Source organism: Oryza brachyantha, chromosome 6 (assembly GCF_000231095.2).
Source record: "Oryza brachyantha chromosome 6, ObraRS2, whole genome shotgun sequence".
Taxonomy (NCBI): domain Eukaryota; kingdom Viridiplantae; phylum Streptophyta; class Magnoliopsida; order Poales; family Poaceae; genus Oryza; species Oryza brachyantha.
Genome location: NC_023168.2, coordinates 2,453,003 through 2,472,329, shown reverse-complemented (window position 1 = coordinate 2,472,329; position 19,327 = coordinate 2,453,003). Strand labels below are relative to the sequence as shown.

Below are 19,327 nucleotides of genomic sequence, written 5' to 3'. Positions count from 1 at the left end.
TGGAGCAAATAACTTGTTACAATAATATGAAAAGAACATGACTGTCTAATGAGAGGGGGGCAAAAGATTCATAGCATTTATTACTAGTTCTGTTTTTCTTTCTTATATATTTTTTCAATATAGAAAAATCTCTTTATTTGAGATGATAAAATTCCCTTATTTATCCAGGAAGTGATTTTTTTAGTACTGACTTAAATAGGAATTGATCCTGATTGGGATGAAATGGCATGACATTCTTTGTAGCAGTACCTTAGTACTGTGCGTTTGTACAAGGGTCAAATTATTGACTAGGTTAGGCAAGAATTAGTCCATGAAATAATCTGTCAAAGATTTGAATCTGTTATTCAGTCTCCATTCATATCCTTGAAGCTTCCAACCCATGCTTTTCTTTTTCCTAAGGTACTGTCTGCATCCGTTATAGTTGAAATGCTTTAGTTCTGGGCTTCTGGCCATCAAGGGAATTAAGAATTAGTAGCTTCTTATCATGGAGAAAATATTGTTCACATGAAAGTTGCTATAGTACACTAGTCAATATCCATCTGCCTATCTATCAACCAGTCAACCTAGCCATTTCCTGCAACCCTATCTTTTGGCTTTTGATTATTTTTATAAGCCAAAATTTAAATTTTCAAAATAGTTGATTTTGATATTTGTTTCGTCGTAGTTTATTTTTTAGCCCTAGATTTTAAATCACTATAAACACGTATATAAAAATATTATCTATAAAAGCTGAACTTCCATAGGGAGAGGCTGATTATTCTCCCCTTGCAGTATTAGAGTCATCTTATAATGAACTTAATTATTGTGTTTCAGTAATACTCACGTGCCATATACAACTAAATTCTACTACAGTAAGAGCATCTCCAACAATAAATCCATTCCACTCTCCAAGCTAAAAAACAACAAACATAGAAAATAAATTGAGATCCTACGAACTCTCCATTTGAATGGCTAAGCTATCTCGCTGGCCAAATAAGCAGCTGGGTGGCTAAATTTAGCCAACCAAACCAGGCTTGACATCCATAGGCCCTACCAACCACCTCTCCGTCCACCATCCGTTGTCGTCGTTGGTGAAGTCGCTGTCATCGTCGAGATCGTCGGCGCCGCACCGCCCACTCCGACACCACCCCGCCTACCTCCCGTGTCGGCGCCACGCCGCCTGCGCCAACACCGCCCTGCCCACTCCGACACATCACACCGCCCCGCCTACCTCCCTGCGCTCCTCCCTTACACCGGCGCCGTGCTAGCCCGACGCCTCCCCGCCCATGGAGGTCCTCCCCGCGCAACCTCCCACGCCGCACCGCCCCACCATGACCTGCCTCTACCGCTTTCTGCTAGAAGAAAAAGAAAGAGGGAGAAAGAAAGAGAAAAATAAAGAGGGAGAGAAATAGATTGATGGAATGGGAGAAAAAAAAAAGAGAAAAGGATGACATGTAGGACCTAGCTATCATAGATTCAAAATAGAAAGAATGGGTAGAGATGTTAGAGTAAAAAACGAATTTAAATAGTCAAATAAAATAGAATGGCTAAATAGGTATTTAAAAGTCCAATTTAGACTCTCTATTGGAGATGCTCTAACAAATTGAGATGTTGTACCACATGAAAATTTGATGATGCAAAAGCAAATCCAAAGCCATATGAGACTTATTGCCAAAGCCCAAAGTACTATTGCCAAAACGGCAACACCACACCACACGTCAATAACGTTAACACTAAGACATATATACATTTGCAGTAACCCAAGAATTTCGCTGGTACAATACAAGCCGAAGATGAAATTCAGCAGACAAGGAATGCCCAGTATCTCAACTCAAACATGCTACACTACACCAAGAACTCCTTTTCAGTTATTGAGACCCAATGATCAGCTGGTTGTATAATGTTGTCTTGATTAAAAATAGATCAACTGTGTAGTGGAGGCATCTAGCTTCCACATGCCAAGCACTCCTCCCGGTTGTTCAAGGAACAAACGACCTGAGCCATTTTAGCTTCCACATCCTCTTCCTCTGCAGGCTTGGTGCCGTTTTCCTGCACACAAAGTTTTTTCTATGAGTTGGCTTTGAAGGAGTGTAAAACAACTGTGGAGAGGGCCAGAACACATACTCCATTGGCCTTCAACAAGGACGTATCAACTGTAAACTTGATCGCATCAGCAGCTGCCCGCGTTCTTAGATAATACATCCCAGTTTTCAGGCCCTACAATTAACCAATATAAAGCATCTTTACTTTGGACTTTCTTCAGCAAGAAACATTGCAAGGACAGATATTTTTCATGAAATGACAATTATAGATAAAGTTCAGGAATATGCTTCAACATAGCCTTAATAATTACCTTCGACCAAGCATGGAAATGCAGAGAAGTTAACTTCCCGAAGTTTGGTTGTTCCATGTGGACATTAAGACTCTGGCTCTGATCAATGTAGCATCCACGATCAACTGCCATGTCAACCAGGTTTTTCTGCTTTATCTCCCAGACCGTCCTGGTGAAACAAATGAGGTTAACTGATTAGACAAATGAACATGTGCATCTGGTAGAATATAGCATAAGAGAATGGACAACATACTTGTATATCGCTTTAAGATCATCTGGGATTTCTGTCATCTTTTGAACAGAACCATCTTCATAAATTATCTTATTTTTCAAGGCAGGAGTCCAAACACCCATTTCAGTCAAATCATGGAGAAGATGCTTGTTGACCACAACAAACTCCCCACTGAAGAAGCATTAAAGAAAATTAATCATATGTACCTGTAGTTCAGCACATGAGCACTAAGAGTATAATTACAAACCTGAGAACACGTCGGCTGTATATGTTAGATGTATAAGGCTCAAAGCATTCGTTGTTCCCAAGAATTTGACTAGTGGAAGCAGTGGGCATTGGAGCAACAAGAAGAGAATTTCTTACTCCAACTTTAGAGATAGTACTCCGTAGAGCTGTCCAGTTCCATCTATCAGATGGCACTACGTTCCACATGTCAGGTTGGAGAATACCCTATAAAGTGGATAGAGAAAAGTCTTAGAATATATATCACTTTGGAAAATATGTCAGGTTCAAAGCACTCAGTAATTCAGTCTTGATTTCCAACCATCAAACTAGTCAAACTACACCATCAAATTGGGAAAAATCAGTGATTGAAATAAGACTTGTAAGGGGGAAGAACCTTGCTGACAGGGCTTCCTTGATATGTTTCATAGGGACCTTCTTTAGCAGCAAGCTCAGCAGAAGCTTGCAGAGCATGATAGTAAATAGTTTCAAAAATATCCTTATTCAATTGCTGAGCCTGGAAAAGAGAATCATGTTTTTTACATATCAGTAAGTGTAGGAAGGAACTAGTTCCAGCACTGAACTAGGAAAAAGTACCTCCGGTGAGTCAAATGGCATGCCAAGTAATATGAAAGTATCTGCCAAGCCTTGAACACCAATGCCAATTGGCCTGTGCCGCATATTTGACCTCTTTGCAGTTTCAACAGGGTAATAATTGATATCAATTATTTTATTGAGATTGTATGTAACAGTTGAAGTAACCTGTGAAATCAACAGTGCGTCAGAATATTCACTGACATTGACCTGAATTTAACACTAGTAGAATAAACAGATTGTGAGTAATCAGCAGACCTCAGCAAGCTTGTCAAAGTCAAAATATCTATTTTTAGAACCATTGCTGCCAACAAGCTTAGATGGATGGGATTCTATGGGGACACTCTGCAACAGAATCTTACAGTAAGACATGCAAACAGAGAATATTCCTAATTAACTCGCAGCCGAAGAACTATCAAGATATACCTTTTCCCTTACGAAACGTGGTAAAGCAATAGATGATAGATTGCAGACAGCAGTTTCAGAAGGACTTGTGAACTCAATTATCTCAGTGCACAAGTTTGAAGATTTGATTGTTCCCAGATTCTGCTGATTACTTTTCCTGTTGCATGTATCCTGCGGGAAACCAAGAGCATTAGAAATGAATGTTTGGAACCTGACCATTACAAACAGAATTTGGAAAAATCTAAATCCAGAAGCAAGTACTCCTTACTAGTTTTACTAGCACCAAATTTACCTTGTAAAGCATATATGGTGTACCAGTTTCTATTTGTGCCTTCAAAATGTCAAACCAGAGTGTCTGTGCTGGAACAACTTTCTTTGCCTTACCCTGAAAGAACAGAGCTAGGTTACCATAACATGTTCCAGTGTCAATAAAATGTACGGTTAAATGCAATTTCCAACTCACCTCTCTCTCATATTTCTTGTACAGATTCTCAAACTCGTTGCCCCAGCAATCAGCTAACCCTGGAGCTTCATTGGGACAAAACAAGGACCATTCTTCGTTATTTTGGACTCTTTGCATGAATAGGTCAGGAACCCACAGCGCATAGAAAAGATCCCTTGCACGATGCTCCTCCTGTTTTACCATTCAGAATAACATGCCTTTTAAGAACCTTTTCGAGCTAAGCTTTGAAGTTAGCAGAAATGACACATTAGAAACATAAATAGCACAGGCAATGCATGTTGATTTATTTTGTGACCGCAGTACACGGAACAAGTAAAACCTTCTACATTACAGGTAAGGAAAGGTAAGGAATCAACTTCAGGTGCAGAGATCAATATCATTGTAAGGATAAAATGAAATCAACACATTGTAAAATGGAGATTAGAAGAATTAAATGGTTGAAGTTTTCCTTGCAAAGGACACAATAAAAGGAAAATCTGGTTGAGATTTTACCTTCCCATGATTCTTTCTAAGATCAAGGAACTCAAAAACATCTGCATGCCAAGGCTCCAAATACACAGCAAATGCACCTAGTTTTTAGGAGTGTGAGAATTCCTGATGATTATGGTATCAGAGTAGTTCTAAGAAACAAAATGACCGTAGAACATACCCTTTCTCTTGCCTCCACCTTGATCAACATAACGGGCAGTATCATTGAAAACACGTAGCATAGGAACAATCCCATTGGAGGTTCCATTTGTTCCTCGGATATAGCTCCCGGTAGCTCTAATATTGTGAACTGATACACCAATTCCTCCAGCAGATTTGCTTATGACAGCACATTCCTTCAAAGTATCATAAATTCCCTCGATGCTGTCATCTTTCATGCAGATAAGGAAACAGCTGCTTAACTGCATTGCAGAGAACAAAAGAGTAAGCAAACAAATTTCATCATCCAAAGCTAGGATTTTTCTGGTTGGAATGCACAGTACTTGGGGCCTTGGAGTGCCAGCGTTGAAAAGAGTTGGTGAAGCATGAGTAAACCATCGCTGAGACATCAGATGATAGGTTTTGATAGCGGACTCAATGTCATCCTTGTGTATTCCCACTGAAACTCTCATTAACATGTGCTGCGGCCTTTCAACAACCCTCCCACCAAGCTTCAAGAGGTAAGACCTCTCCAGAGTCTTGAAACCAAAGTAGTCATAATCGAAGTCCCTATCATAAATTATCTCACTGTCCAAGCGAGAAGCATTCTGGAATCAAGCGTCAGAACATTAGAATCCACGAAAATCATAACATAAATTATCCTATAGGTAATCAATTGAATAGAACAGTACATTTACCAAGCAGGATAATAACAGAAACTATCTCTGCGAGTCCCTGGACAATGTATGACGGTTAATTGATATCTCACCTTCATGATGATTTCATATACATCGTCAGCAACCAAAGGAGCATTCAGCCCAGATCTCTCGTTGACATGTCCATACATGTCCTTAATCCTGCATCCACAACGAAACCTTTAGAATCCAACCTCTCACAGAGTACAATGAACCAAAAGCAATTCATTGCTCACGTATCCGAGAAGGACTTCTTGGTGTTCTTGTGCAGGTTGGAAACCGCAATCCTCGCCGCGAGCTTCACAGCAGCAATCCACATGTCAGAGGCGATAAGGTACCCAATGGGGGGGGGGGGGGGGGGGGGGGGGGCTCAACAAAACCATCGGGCGTCATTATGCGGCTATTACCGAGGCGTAGTCGGGGTGGGAGGCCGTCATGGCGGCGGCGGTCTCGGCGGCGAGCTCGTCGAGCTGGCTGGTGGTGACGCCCTTGTAGACCCCGGCGCATACCTTCTGCGCGACGAGCACCGGGTCGCAGTGCTCCTGGCTGAGGCCGTAGCTGAGCTTCTTGAGCCGCGCCGTGATCTTGTCGAAGTGCACCGTCTCCTGCCGCCCGTCCCGCTTCACCACGTACATCTTCGCCCGCCCCCGCCGCCGGCGAGGCCTTCCGTCGAGCACCTGGTGCGCACCGCACCGCACCGCACCGCCGCCGCCGCCTCGATTGGATCGGGGAACGAGGAGTGAAGGACGCGTAGGGTTTGGGTTGGGGAGCCGCGCTGAGGGGCAGATTTAAATGCTTTCCCGGCGCGGGGAGAGGAGAAACAAATTTCTCGCTACAAAAAAATTCAGAAGGGAAAAAAATGCTTCGATTTGGAGCAGGTTTGGCGCGCGGGCGCGGAGCTGTTTCCCGCGCGGATTTTGGCGATGTGGCGGCAATATATATAAAAATATCACCAGGCTCCACGTCACCACCACGGCCCATTCCAACAGACAGGTGGGCCCGACCGGGCGTCCTGTTCCTGTGGGTCCCGGCTGTCAGACACTCCGTGCGTAAGAAAGACGAGAATCTGGGCCGGGGCAGCGTGTAGAGCAAGCTTTTGCGGTTTGTTTATTTTTAACTTAATTTTATTTTTTTGGGGTGCTTTTGCGGGCGGCCGCTGAAATTGAGACGGCGGCGTGGACTTTCGGGGACCGTATGATTGGTGCGCGCTCCGTTCCTTCCAGGAGAAGATGCCGCCACGCGGCGCCATCCCGACCGTTGAGACCTGCAGATTCGAATTCGAGAGGAAAGTGTGCAGGAGAAGGAAACGCAACGTGATGATGGGCCGGGCCGCCGTGTCACGGAAGGTCCCCGGTTGGCAGATGGGCCGTGCCCAACTACCAGCCCTCGTACTAACACCCACCAGTCGGCAGCGTCTCGAGATGGGCTATTGGATTGGTTATTTAAAACTGAACTTAACTTTGGGATTAAGTCATTATTAAGATCCAAGAGAGTACAATATTTATCACGAAACTAATTAAGACAAACACAAATTAAAGACAAACTAATTAAGATAGGAGATAGCTAGCGACATAGCCTCCTCCATTGACGATGCTGCAGCTTCTTCTTCTTCGTGTTCAGGCGTAGAGAGGTGGGCACTTGAAGCCCTCGGGCGGGTGCTTGCCGCAGGTGATGAGGAGCTCGAGGGCGACGGGGAGGTAGATGTTGATGTTGAGGAGGCGGGCGCGGATGGTGGTGCAGAGGCAGAGCGCGGCGTCGAGGTCCGCCACCCCCTGCACCAGCGGGCAGCACTTGGCCTTCGCCTTCTGCCCGATCACCAGGTGGATCAGGCCCCCCAGCACGTCCACGCACGCGTTCAGCTTCAGCGCGTCGATCGGGCACGTCCTCGCCGGCGCCGGCGACGGCGGCGGGATGTAGGGCGGCACGTACGGTGGCGGTGACGGCGGAGGGATGTAGGGCGGCACGTACGGCGGAGGGATGTAGGGTGGCGTCGGTGGTGGGATGTAGGGTGGCACGAACGGCGGGGTTGGCGGCGGGAAGTAGGGCGGCGGCCGTGGCGTGGGCGGCGTGTATGGCGGGTGGCACGACGGGCACCTGGGAGACGGGGGATTGTGGTGGTGGTGGTGGTGATCATCATGATGCCCCGGCGGCTTCCCGTGGTGGCCGCCGCCACTGCCGCTACTGGGCGGCGGGCAGTCTTGGTTCCAGCCGTGCGCGACGGAGACGAGGACGAGAAGCAGGAAGGCGACGACGGTAGCGAGCGCCCCGGCCATGGCTGATGGTGGTGACGGGCTAGCTCAAGCTCGCTCGCCGGCTCAACGTTGCACGGTGGCGTGAGGACGGGTTGGCGCCTATTTATAGAGCAGCCATGCACGCGACGCCGCCGCTGATCAAGCACACACATCACATGCAACACGTACAGTCTCACACGAGCTAGTAGCTATACCACTACTAATCTCCCAGGTCAACACACCTGATACAATCAAAGAACTGCACTAACCAAGAAAACCATTTGTTAATCAAGGCTGCGTTATTTTTGGCAGGTTATTTCTCATCTTCTACATTTTTTATAAAATATTTTTATATACAAATTCATCATTTAACCTTTATAAGAAAAATGATTTTCAATTTTATAAAAATTAAATTAATCATTTACACTATTAAATAACTGTTAAAAAATCAGATAATCTTATCTACTTCGTCCTTTATCTATTAAAAAAACACGACGTAGCGAGCGATTAATTAATCAACTCGATCAAGGTCGTGAGCTGATTTTGCATGGCGTGTGGGGTGGATGGGCGCCAGGTGTAGGCGGCGGGGCGGACACCTGGCCCGGGCACGCGCGCAAGCGGCCACGGCGAGGGGCGCTCACGGGCGCCCGGACGGACCCGCGCCGACGCCGTCGCTTCAGCACGCACCGTGTACGTGGTGATGAGCTCGAGACGAGGCGTGCGTACGCCGGATTGCCGGAGTCCGGAGGCGGAGGGGCGGGAGACTGAGGTGGTTGTCGTCATGGGACGCGCCGCGCCGCCCGTGACACTGACGACGCCAGAGCTGGTTGGAGTTTTCCGGCGAGCTGGACGTACGGCCGCGCCGGCCGGGCTCCACCTCGCACTGCATTGCCGCCACGTCCAGATTCGCATGGAAAGGGAACAGGAGAGAAAAAAGAATTCGTGAATTCACATGGCCTGATCGTGGGAATCGTTATTCGTGGAATAAATAAAAAATAATTTATAAATAAAATATTTATATACATATTATTTGAGTTCTAAAAGCTAAGAATAAAAGTTAGACTATAATAGAAAAAAAACCAAAATCTACTTCAAAATTGAAGGCGAGAATTTAAACTTTGATTTATTAGTAAAAGTGAAAATATGTGACCGACAAGTAATTACTCCGGTCTAACTATAACTGTTCGAAGTGTTATTTACGAACACGGAAATTTAAAATTTACAGGATTCATGATATCTCGATTCCTAAGCTAGTCCATTCCAAAATAGCCCTTGATTTGTTCAAATAAGCTACAGTATTTACTGCAGTAATTCTGAGGCTTCAAACCAGATTTGTGAGCCTCAACTAAGCAGGAGTCACTGACATGTAGACCTAGAGTAAGTAGGGCCCACGTGTCGTTCGGTAGCACCACGGATGCAGTAGGATCCCGTTCTAAACCTGTGCAGTTTTATGTTTTTTTTTTTAACATAACACGATCTAATATCTGCAAATAACATTGGAAATTGGCCGACAAGGGAGGGAGGGAATAAAGGTAGGAAGGAAGGTACTAGTATTCACATTTGGAAAACATCAACCGGATGATCGGCCCATGTTAGAAAATTAAGTTGTTATTACACGTTGCAACCACACATACATGTCGTTTTTCGCTCGTGCAACCGGTCACCAGACAGAGTGACCAGTCGATCATCCAAGCGAGATAGACATCAGAGGGGCGTCACATCACATCTCTCCAGAGATTTGGGGATTATCAAACCTAGTTTCGCTGTACAATTAAACCAAAAACAAGCAACCAGCAATGACCTGAAGAATCATAAAATTTGCTGCTTTGTAGTAGCAATGTAGCCAGCCAGCCATCACCGACGTGCCTTTCCTGCCATGGAAAAAAAAAACTTGCAGTAAGCTTCATTTGCTAACCTAAAAATTCAGAATTTTAATCAGTCGCCACTCTGGAAGTTTGTATGCTCAAAATCCTTACAGAAGATAGTGGCAAAATAGTTCTTGCATTCAAAACCGAATTGAGGTTACTTCAGGGACAATGAATTTAAATTTGTTCATAAACTTCAAATGATAACTCACCACGCTGAGATGATCGAGGTCTATATGATGCAGAGGCCATGTCATTTAGGTCCTGCAATGGTGTCAGGTGCTTGACAACTTCATCCATTGTCGGACGAGACTTGGTGTCACGGCTAAGGCAGTGGTAGCAGATCTGAGCAACCTTCTGCACCCCTCTAACTGAATAATTCAGCCCCAAGCGAGGATCTACGAGTTGATAGAGCCTTCGCCGATCGCTTAGATATGGCCTTGCCCATGCTACCAGGTTCTGCTCCCCAGTAGGCCGTTTCTTGTCCATTGATCTTCTACCGGTTAACATCTCTAGTAACACAACTCCGAAACTATATACATCACTCTTGGATGTTAAGTGTCCTGGAAAGGGTACATATATAGATGAGCTCTTGAACATGAATGTATGTTTCTCAAAGAGAGGCATAATCAGGTGTTTGACATTACATGATGGCAATATTTTAGTTTTCACGCAGATGGCAAAGATCCTGTTGGAAGTAAATTTGTGAGATGCACACAGCAGTAATTTTTAATTAGAGAAGTACTGCTCTCCACGTTTATAGGTTAGTTGCATAAATTCAGGATAATCAAATCATCCTACAAAAAAGTGCTCAAAAACACTAATTGTCTAGAAATACTAGCCATTTGTTACTTAGGTATATGACGTCAGTTGTTACCTCGTCTTCATGCCTGGAGTGTACTACTATGCATGAAACACAACATTAATCCTAGAAATTTTGGATAAACTACAGCAGGAGAAAATTCAATAGCAGAAGTAACTTAAAAGAATGAACTTTTAGGTTCAGGTAATTTTTTTATATCAACAAATGGAATCCTGAGTCATCTTTTTTCGCCAGGCCGGCAGAAGCCAGCCGAAGTTTATTAAGCTCTGAGTCATCTTAGTATTCAACTTAGTAGTAGGAACATCAGTGCCATAATTAGAAAAAGAAGTTCTCCCTCCGTTTCATAATGTAAGACTTTCTAGCCTTGTCTAGATTCATATGGATGCTAATGAATCTAGACATATATATAAATTATATATATTTATCGATCGATGAATTTAGGTAAGGCTATAAAGTCTTATAATATGAAACGGAGGTAGTATTAGATTACACCATAGAAACTCAGGGAAACATAATAAAACACCAACCAGTAGATTTGTAGTTTAAAGAAATTTGGTCCAAGTAGAAGAAGAAACTAAAAGTTTCTACACGATACCTGTCATTACATATTCAGGCGCAGCATAACCGTAGGTACCAACAACCCGAGTAGAGACATGAGTTTTATCGCCTTGAGGACCAGCTTTTGCTAACCCAAAATCTGAAAGTTTTGCATTGTAATCCTGTATAATCAAAATTTCCACTGTTATTAGAATAGAATGCAAGGAATAATCTTGTGAAAAAGTGCAATATATTATGAGCATGATGTGAACAAATTGATAAGGAACAGTACCACATCAAGAAGGATGTTTGACGTCTTAAAATCCCTGTAAATTACTGGTTTGGGACCTCCATGGAGGAAGGCTAGCCCCTTAGCAGCGCCAAGTGCAATCTTCATTCTACAGGGCCAAGGTAGGGGAAGAGCCCCTTCAAGATTAAACAAAGATAACATGATTCTTTAGATTAGGGAAAAGATTCAAAGGCATTACCAATCAAGAAACTTCAGAAGAAAGTACAAGTAGTAAAATTTGTTAGGCAAGGACCACCTAATAGATCAGAGACCAACACAAGCATCATCAAAGAACAACACAACAATCATCTTTAGTGTAAGGATTAATTTGTGTGAACAGGTCCTAGTTTTCAATAAACTATTAACAATTCAATTAAACAACAACTAGATAGGATATAAACAAAACAAGTCAACAACAACTTTTCCAAAAGTGTATTACTCCTACTACTTATTCTAAAACAACCATCCATGCATTATCACCTTGGAATGAAAAAGAAGATAAACAAACAAAGGGTCACCTTCAACCATCGTTGCTCCTTTTGTGGGAAGTTACAGGTTTCTATAAGGAAACTTAATTTATTTACTTCATTGAAAAATATTTCTCAAGATACAACAAAATCTAAATGCTTGGATGACACAATTCATTTTATTTTAAATAAACTGATATACTAACACATTGGCATATGAAAGTATTCATTTTTTAGCCGGGGTGTCCGAAGACAGACTGACCCAGATTTTCATTAAGGAGCAAAGAATTTACAGTAAAAACCGAAAACAAAAGCAGAAGCCCAGACTGAGTTCACTTTTGCCGTCCCAGAACAGCTAACAAGGCAGCTGAAGCCTGCTCAGCTCAAAGTAACTATGAAAGTATTCATAGTAAATGTAGTTGGCATGAATTAAAAGTGCCACAAAGATCTCATTTGAATTGATATACTAATGCCTATATTTGATTGCTTACTTCTGAAAAGATGGTTTTCAAGACTTCCCCGGGCCATGAATTCATATACAAGCAACCTTTGGTCATCCTCGATACAGTATCCAATCAGCTTAACAAGGTGTTTGTGATGCAACTGTCCCAGAAAATCAACTTCTGCCTGAAAATATAATATGTTTGTAAGTTATAACTCTAACTACAGAAACACATTTATGAGACATGCCCATACTTACCACCCATTCTCTATGACCTTGAAGTGCATCCTGCTTCAAACTCTTGACAGCAACTGTAAGACCAGTACCGGGTTTTGCAGGAGATGTGCTGTTTGGATCAATCCACCCCTTGAATACATACCCAAACCCACCCTCTCCAAGAATACTATCTGGTCTAAAGTTAACTGTGGCAGATTTCAACTCTTGGAAAGTAAACTGGAGAAGCTTGGGAGGTGTTTTCTTTTCAGCTGATGCATTAACACCATTTTCATCATCAAGGTTTGTCTGAAAATGATCACCAAGCTCTCGATTGCTAGCATTTAGATACCTGGTCTCTGCTGTTATAGAGAAAAATAAAATGCTTGAGCACCTCACCCAAAAACTGAAAAATCAAACAACAGAAAGTACTCAGTAGATATCGTAGTCAAATTAAGCTCCATGGCCATAGATACCAAACTGTACTTTGAGAGCATTGTAGTCAAATTAAGCTCCAATGAATAAGCCTGTATAGAATATGTTTGAATGGCAATACTTATTAGTTGTTGGGGTCCCTTCATATATTCAAACTGGTTAAGTAAGTACTAGATAGATATTGACACAAGATTTATTATATCATTGGCATACCCGTAATCGATTCTTAATACAGGAACAAAACCCATCAAGTTGACTTGAAATACCATCAGTGTTTTTCTTATCTTATCCAGGTTATTATCTTGAAAGTACTACTATTCAGTTTAATCATTTCCCATATGTCAAGGTCAGCAAAAATGATCAGCATGACAGAAGACAGCAACGCAACAGGATGTATTTTGCTCCTGAAACAAAGGATAAACGATTTGTTCCATGCTTCTGTCATATTTACAACCATTTTTCTTAACCTGTCAAAAGGATCAGAAAATCGCATTTGACAGACAGTTTAAATGTATACCATAATGAGTTTCTTAGCACAGTACGAATGAAAGATGAGCAAAACACATTGATCTGAACGGATATACATTTCCAAAACACATAGAACATGTCGTTTCGTTACCAACAAATACAACATACTAAAACTGTTACTGATATCTGAAGAACACACACTGCTTAGATAATTCTGATCAGGCTCATATATATGCAATGTTCCCTCAAACAGGTTGTTTAAGATCATGACACTCACGCCTGCAGGAAATCCCAGCAGTATCACAGCAAACATGATCCATTCCATCTCAGGCAAAACAACAAAAGAGCATCTCATTTTCGTCTAGTCTTTATGTATCTCAAGTCATAGTTTTTGTTTCAATTTCTCGTTATACCTTTCCTAAATTCCAACGTATATTAAGCACTAATCATCTGATCAAATCACCAGTGAACACGACCAGAATATCCCAGAAACAGAAAAATTTATCCCCGTGGATGAACATCAATCACATCGCCGCAACAATAGCAAACATAAAATCCAACCACTAGAGAACAAGCAACCAAATCATCCCCAGAACCAAACAAAAAAATATATCCCAGACTCACCAACCAACTACTACAAACAAAACCAGAAGAGTTGTATCCAAAAAGAAAGAAAAAAAAACTAGACCAGACGAGGAAGAAGAAGGAAAAGGGGAGCAAGAAGCAAACCTGCGTCGTGGACGTGACTGCCCTTGGCGGATCCCCCCGCCGCCCCCTTCTCGTCGCCCGCCGGCGGCGGCGGCCGGAAGCAGGCCCCACGTAGCCCCCTTGCGACGGCCGCCCAGCACCCGCAGCCGCGCTCCGCCTTACGCCGGGAAGGCATCTTCTTGGAACAAAGAAAAAACACACACACACACACCAAGAACCGCTTCTTGCTGCTGCTGCGCCGCTAGCTAGCCTCCTACCGCGGCTGCTGCATCCATCGAGACGACCGGTTCTTGGGCTGCTTTGCCCCGTCGCCGTCCAAACCCAATAGATAAGTGCGCCCCAAAAGCGAAAGCGAAAGGGAAGAGGGAATTAGGAGGAGGAGGAGGATAGGTGCGGGGCGTGCGTGCGAGCGTGCGTGCGTGCGTGAGTAGTAGTAGACAAGTAGGCGAAGCAAGCGATAGCGCGAGATGGGAAAGCGCGCGAGAGCGAGTGGCAGTGGGGCGTCACCACCACCACCACCACCAGCAGCAGCGGCTGCTGCGCTGCCGGTGTGGATCGTCGCCGCCGTCATGATGACGGCGTCGGTGCGGAGGCCGAGGAGGGGGAAAGGCGGTAGCTTTTTGGGCAGCGCAGGTGTGGAGTGGTCGCCATCACCGGCTTGGCTGCCCGCCCTGCCCCGAGTTGTCACTGCCGCCGCGGACGGGAGTGGCGACGAGCCAACCAACCAACCAACCAACCAACGGGCAACCGCTACTCCTGCACGGACAAATTCGACACTTTTTATTTTCTTCATGGCGTTATTTTTACCAGTAAATTCTTTATCTTCTGTAAGAACATTTTTTAATATTTTATATAAAAGTATTTTATAGGGAAGAATATCCTATTATATTTCTAAATTAGATTTTTAACATTGTACTAATTAATCTCTTGTTTATACCATAAAATAACTATTAAAAATTTAGATAACCTTTAGTCTTTCACACTTTCACACTGATCCAACAAAAGAACACTAATCAAATTATTTAGGATCTGACTTAATAATAACTGGTTAGGATGGTAAATAATCGAATCCCAAATTTGTAGCGTCAAATAAACTCAAATCTCTCGGCCTTTTCCACATAGATTTTGGATCTTTTTTTGTTAGCACATTTGTTCAAGCATGGATGTGTTTTGTGAAAGAATTTTATACAATAGATCTTCGTCAACGTTTGTAAATCAAAATTTTAATTTTATGTTACTTAATTCCACCGTATATATATACTCAAATTACTTAAAAAAACGATAAGTCATAAAAAATTTAAACTTGTATCAGCTAATTCCACCATTTATACACTTAAATTACTATTAAAAATAAGAAAATTCACATATCCTAAATCTTCGTCACTTTTAAAACAGGGCATACGGTGTTTTTTGATTTTTTGCCCATAAACTTCTTGAGCTCTTAAACAATATGTTATGTAAGAGAATCCATTTGATATTTGCCTGATCTTTTTGGAACAAATTATTTGCTTTGTAGTATCTAATGATTTATTTATATCCATTATACAAGATTTTATATCCTGGCAACATTCATATTAATGCTAATAAATCTAAACTCATATATAACTATATATTTTGATCAATTGGTGTGTACCGATAAGATTAAAACCCGTTGATATAATCCATCTGCTCCATCTATTTTTTTTATTTTACATCATTAACTTCTGAATCTATATTTGGTGATTCGTCTTATTTAAAGTTTTTTTTTTAAATTTACAAGATCACAAGCCATTGTTAAAGATCTTTTAGTATAGATCAAATAATAACAAAGTAACTAATAATTATAATATTTTAAATAAGATGACTGTGAAATATAGATCCAAAAGTTAATTAGGTTATATTAAAAAGAAGACGGAGGGAGTATTTTAAATGGGATCTACGTGTGTATGGCGTGCGGCGGCTGCTGCTGATGAGCGGAGAATATGTGCGGCGCTGCTTTTTCTCCCGGTGGATCGCTGGATTATTCCCTTCTCCGGGGGTGTGCAGCCGTGCAGCAAGTGGCCGGCCGTAGGTGGGAGCCTACAACTACAAGCGACCAGATATTCGGATCAACATCGCGGTAAATGTGGTAAAAAAGAGCTTGAAAAAAAGATTTTTATTGTCTAGTCAAATATGGTAAAACAAGAGTCCTTTTCAGATTAATTAAAAGGAGATTATCTGCTTGCTATATGGAGGCATAAAAGAGCAGATCATTTAGTTCATGTATACTGTATTTGCATAGTACAAAAAAATGAGAAAAATTAAACTTCTTTAGATACTGAGATTTTGTTAGGATGTATCAACATCTAAACTGAAAAATAAGGTTTACTAGAATCACACAAACAAAACCATACATAAAGACAGCGTTAACCTGATGATCAACAATGTTATTGGAGACGATTGGTGGTGAGAGAATCATCAATATGAATTCGACAAGATCTGTGACAATGCACCTTGTTTTGAGAGGAGATTGTGCTTTAAGCTGAAGCTTCAGGAGTGCAGTAGTTAAAAGGTGGTCCCTTTGCTCTAATCACAGCAACCATTGCTGAGCCTGAACATCATCGACCCCACGAGCATCGCATCGCATCCTCTTCAGTCCACATCCTTGGGACGGGCAGAGAAACGGGATAGCAAGAACAGATGTTCTTTTATCCTACCAATGCATTGCATTCATATGTCACTGTTCCTCTGAAGAAAAGTGAGATGACAGATACGAATGAGATGGAAGGATAAAGAAGAAGAATAATTCAAAAGGAGGGCACCAAAAGGGAGTCTTTTTTATCTGGATCAGTTGTTCCAATTGTTGGTATAGCTATACTGCAAAGTGGTAAACAATTTTGGCTTCCTTTCCTACGGCCCCATCTTCACATGGTTTTCGGTTTTTCTCAATGATGTTAGTATATTTTTGACCGAAATTCAATGGAGATATTTGACAATTCCCAACTTCCCCCAATGGAACATGCAGTGGTTTGTGGAAATTTGACGAATTCAACCTTGTAGCAATTAGCATGTGCTGAAACTGGAGTTGTGCTTGTCTTTTCTTACCTGCTGGATGACTCAAAACTTGCTCTAGTCATGCGTCATCTCTGTATTACGTATGTTGGATCTGACCAGATTTCTATGTTCTTTTAACGGATTTATTTAAGGTACAACCAGACTGTCTTGAAACATCCATCAGGGATGGATCCAATGGTCCATATAACTCTTACCTCCTAGGAGATAAGTTCGTTCATTTATTACCATCAAAACATTCTTAATAACAAGGAAAGAAGTAAAGTTTCCTTTTAACAATATACACAAATTCATATTGCTACAATAATTTTTGATGGTAAAATTTTAAATTTCGAATGAAGTTTACCAGTCAGATTAAAAAGTCCCTTTTTGGTTTATTACTTCTACTTTTTAGTGGAAAATCTGAAACAATTTCGAAATATTGATCCATATCATTTTTTTAAGATATAATAGTTTAGAAGATGAAAATATAACCACTTTTTTGCTTCAGATTATTGTTCCATTAAACTTCCTATTAAAATTGTGGTAAAACCATTTATATGTGGGTCCTAATATTTGAATAAGTTTGCATTTTTTGGAAAGTATTGAACGTGACTCTCATATTTGGAAGGAGAATTTTATGCTCCATTAGCTTTCCTTTCCTAGTTATTTATTAAAAAATATCAATGATTCTTTCACCTAGCAAAATAGATCATTTATAATCAACAGTTCATATCTTTCCTAGCTTTCTTATCTCTAGAGAGGTAAAGATGGTGTACCGGAAAACTTCTCTCTTTTAACACAATTTTTTTAATTATCCACGTATGTGTTAGTGCTTAATTTAAACCATAATTACGTGTGCACTTACTAATGTATTGGATAAATTTTATAATTATTCAGAAAGTACCCGAAGGCAGAGGTAGAGAGCCTATTACCGCACGGTGGGCAAGCCCTAAACACACCCCACCTCTTGTGTACTGGGCGGCTAGGTCGACATACACGATTTAGCAGATGAGTGATACAGATATCCGACCTATATTTAAGTGTGTCAAATTGGAATATCTCCTTGTTTTCCCTCCAAATTCTGCAATGTTGAGAAAAAAATTTGTTGGATAAATATTTACTCCTGAGCATCCCCTGCCAGAACCTTCACTAGTTTTCAACTTCCAAATTCATTTCCCATAAAGAGCTTTTGGTGTACAAACCTACTTCCAATTAACCAAATGGTATTCTCTAGTACAAAGCCCTAAATTCATTATGTCTAGAGCTAGAATCCCCAGCCCTCCTTGGTTTTTTGGAGTACAAATCGACTTCAAATTAACCAAATGGTAGTATCTAGCGTCTTAATTTTCTTGCCAAAGAAATCTTCTTCTATAAAAATCCATTTTATATTTAAGTCCTTGTAACACCCCCAGCCCGTTTGAAGTCTGTTAGTAGTGTGTGTGGCCCATGTGGCCCAGAAGTGAAAGTTTAGTGGAGGTTTAGTACACCTTGAAAGTTTAGGTCGGTGAGGACCTGCTTATAAGCCTTAGTGCTCCAACCATGGTATTCCCGAGTTAACCCTTTTACACAAAGCGAGAACGAAAGTGTAAGTGGGATACCATGTGAACTAATACGGATTTTGGACGTAGGGTGTTACAGTTGGTATCAGAGCATAAATCTCCGTTGTATGATGCATGTGCTTTGGGCAATGCTCTGCACCGGAGGGTGTTCTGGGCCTCCGCCGTGTAAACGGTGAGTTGTCGAGGCGTCAGTCCTTAAGGGGGTGAATGTAACACCCCAGCCCGTTTGAAGCATGTTAGTAGTGTGTGGCCTAGAAATGGAAACGTAGTGGTGGTTTAGTACCACCTTGAAAGTTTAGATTGGTGACGATCTGCTTATAAGCCTTAGTGTTCCAACCATAGTATCCCCTAGTTAATCCTTTTATACGAAGCGAGAACAAAAGTGGTCCGCTTAACGTGTAGAGCGGACTAATACGGATTTTGGACACGTAGGGTGTACCGAGGGACTATTCTAACAGCGATCATTGTGGACATTAACAAATATTTGGTCCCTGTAGCATTTACAATTGTTGAAAGTGAGGACACATAAAGATTGGCGTAGTCCAGACATGCCAAACGATCACCCTAGGGTTTTAGAACCTTTACCAAACGAACAAAGAAGTGTGATTAGAGCTCGGAAGTGCAGGGGAGCAGGGAAATGCTGCTTCGAGGAGTAGATTGAACATAAACCAATGGAGAAATAGTTGTTGCTATATGATACTGATGTGTCCTGATATAGCGTTATGATAA

The 19,327-nt window shown here is 41.9% G+C and overlaps 3 protein-coding genes across 4 annotated transcripts; all 3 read right to left on the bottom strand.

Moving 5' to 3' along the window:
• Positions 1 to 1,606: 1,606 nt before the first annotated feature.
• Positions 1,607 to 6,443, bottom strand: LOC102712823 (ribonucleoside-diphosphate reductase large subunit). Its single transcript, XM_040525373.1, has 17 exons — positions 5,957 to 6,443; positions 5,786 to 5,847; positions 5,624 to 5,711; positions 5,199 to 5,462; positions 4,877 to 5,117; positions 4,720 to 4,796; positions 4,228 to 4,398; positions 4,057 to 4,149; positions 3,786 to 3,935; positions 3,618 to 3,704; positions 3,363 to 3,527; positions 3,163 to 3,282; positions 2,791 to 2,993; positions 2,565 to 2,714; positions 2,333 to 2,480; positions 2,104 to 2,196; positions 1,607 to 2,028 (listed from the first exon to the last, which is right to left on the bottom strand). Exons 1-17 carry the CDS (start codon positions 6,182 to 6,184, stop codon positions 1,924 to 1,926), a joined length of 2,445 nt encoding a protein of 814 aa, XP_040381307.1. The 5' UTR covers positions 6,185 to 6,443; the 3' UTR covers positions 1,607 to 1,923.
• Positions 6,444 to 6,996: 553 nt separating this feature from the next.
• Positions 6,997 to 7,864, bottom strand: LOC102716600 (36.4 kDa proline-rich protein-like). The gene has a single exon (XM_006655771.3). It carries the CDS (start codon positions 7,820 to 7,822, stop codon positions 7,166 to 7,168), a length of 657 nt encoding a protein of 218 aa, XP_006655834.1. The 5' UTR covers positions 7,823 to 7,864; the 3' UTR covers positions 6,997 to 7,165.
• Positions 7,865 to 9,339: 1,475 nt separating this feature from the next.
• On the bottom strand, positions 9,340 to 14,294 carry LOC102716323 (probable serine/threonine-protein kinase PIX7). Of its 2 annotated transcripts, none has more exons than XM_006655770.2 (7): positions 14,049 to 14,294; positions 12,462 to 12,778; positions 12,253 to 12,388; positions 11,298 to 11,431; positions 11,064 to 11,187; positions 9,858 to 10,208; positions 9,340 to 9,651 (listed from the first exon to the last, which is right to left on the bottom strand). In XM_006655770.2, exons 1-7 carry the CDS (start codon positions 14,200 to 14,202, stop codon positions 9,635 to 9,637), a joined length of 1,233 nt encoding a protein of 410 aa, XP_006655833.1. In that variant the 5' UTR covers positions 14,203 to 14,294; the 3' UTR covers positions 9,340 to 9,634. The 2 variants fall into 2 exon arrangements, with proteins under 2 accessions (XP_006655833.1, XP_015694214.1); XM_015838728.1 differs by having other exon boundaries at positions 12,462 to 12,775.
• Between the last annotated feature and the right edge of the window lie 5,033 nt (positions 14,295 to 19,327).